At 26.9% G+C, this 1,817-nt stretch overlaps 1 protein-coding gene across 9 annotated transcripts in view; it reads right to left on the bottom strand.

Annotated features, from left to right (window-relative positions):
* The window catches only part of LOC107630708 (long chain acyl-CoA synthetase 4-like), a 9,021-nt gene continuing 8,051 nt past the window's right edge, over positions 848 to 1,817 (bottom strand). For all 9 annotated transcript variants that reach the window (XM_021119076.1, XM_021119075.1, XM_021119082.1 and 6 more), the window contains one exon: positions 848 to 1,213. In XM_021119076.1, coding sequence (XP_020974735.1) covers positions 1,163 to 1,213 — 51 coding nt within the window. In that variant the 3' untranslated portion in view covers positions 848 to 1,162. The remainder of the gene's footprint in view (positions 1,214 to 1,817) is intronic.

Genomic DNA, 1,817 nt, shown 5'->3' with positions numbered 1-1,817 from the left:
ATAACTTTTAGAGTAAAATTTTACTTGTTTTGATAAGATTTGTAATAAATAGATAACAGTTCATGTAACAGAATAAGACATGCACTACTGTAAATAACATAATACATGGACAATTTTATTTTATTTCGCAACATTCATTGACAGAAGGACGTATATGTATATAGTTTACTATCTTGGAAGACCTAATTAATACTTTTTTTTCTTCAATAGCTAATTAGTCTAAAGTCAACATCTTTGAACATGTAATTGTCACTTTATTCTTTGTTTTATAATATTTCCTTTTCACCAATATTAAAAGAGAAATACATTTCTCCGATTTTTGGTAAATTTAGTTTTCTCTTTCTTCTCTTAATTTTCTTGATTCTGTCATCATCATTATAATCCTCAGTATGATATCTGTCTTAGCATCGACCTTAAATCATTTCTAGTTTCTTTCACTTGTTTGTTTGTCTTTCTCATTTTCCAGACATTCTATTACCTCTCTCTCGAACACACAAAATTTTGCTTTTTTGGTTAGTTGACATGGTTTTAAACTTAATTTTTGACTTTTAGATCCGCTTCGATAAGTAGTTTTATTTTATGTATATGAAAAAAAAAAAAACCCAAAAAACAAGGAAGTTACATTTTTTCCCTGTAAGAAATTTTATAAGCGTAATAGAAGAGTTGAAACTAAAATGTTTGGGGGAGTTTAAAACGAGTAGCTTTTGAGAAATTAAACGAGTAACTAAACAAGAGTAAAATTTCTCAAGAATTTACTCTACAAAGTTGAATCTATACTTCCCATGACGTTTTATACAATGTTGTTACCAGAGTATATTTTAATACTAACTATCGGAAGACGACGGGATGAACGGGTTAATAGCATCCATAGATGGTTAATAAGGCTCCAAAATGTGTAACTGAGTACAGCATTGGAGCATAAGAGTTGACATGCACATTCTCAATATCCGTTCATTGCTGTCGCAAGAATAAGCATATTGCATAATTAATATTGTTCTAAATATAGTTTTACCTAAGTCCTTCTACGGTTCAGTTCAGCAGCTATCTATGAAAAACCATCTATAGAATCTTCGAAAGGAAAGTTTGAGGGAAAAAAGAGGGCGAAATCTCATGAAGAAAAAAAAAAAAAGTTTCCATGAAGGTAGCTCCAAGTAGTAATATCTTACGCACTGGTTTTGTTGTTTATTGACTTGTACATTTCGTCAATATTATTCTGTGCACAAAAATAAAAAATTGCAGTCAGTGCACAGATTTGTATCCACAGAAAATGGGAAGAGAAGAAATCCAAAAGAATAATGTAGTCCAAGGCTGAAAGTCCTACTCCATATACCCTGTTATTTCTACATCTATACTATATAATTCACCTATATATATATATATATATATATATTAATAATTATTCTATATATACATCAAAATCAGTTACTAATATAAAATATATATTGAAATATAAATACACATTAAAAATAAATTAAACCACACATTTATACACAAATATATTAATGACTAATTTTAATATGTAAATAATATTTTTGATATACTAAATATGCTTATATAATAGACAAGCAAATTATGCTTATACAGAGTGACGAAATCAGATAAAGAATAATTGTCTAAATAATTTTGATATACACTCTACTTAAAATAACTTTGTCTAACCTTATTTAGGATATTATTACAAAATTTGAGTTATTTTTCAAAATCCCATTGCAAATAATTAAAATAATTTGTTATTAAATTTCATTTTTTGAATTTTTGAAAGTTGTATCTCATTTTTTTATTTTAATAAATTATTAGAGTTGTAGAACTATCAATTG

This window comes from Arachis ipaensis, chromosome B03, assembly GCF_000816755.2.
Source record: "Arachis ipaensis cultivar K30076 chromosome B03, Araip1.1, whole genome shotgun sequence".
Taxonomy (NCBI): domain Eukaryota; kingdom Viridiplantae; phylum Streptophyta; class Magnoliopsida; order Fabales; family Fabaceae; genus Arachis; species Arachis ipaensis.
Note: the sequence above shows the minus strand (reverse complement) of the source record. Positions and strands in the feature narration are given on the sequence as shown.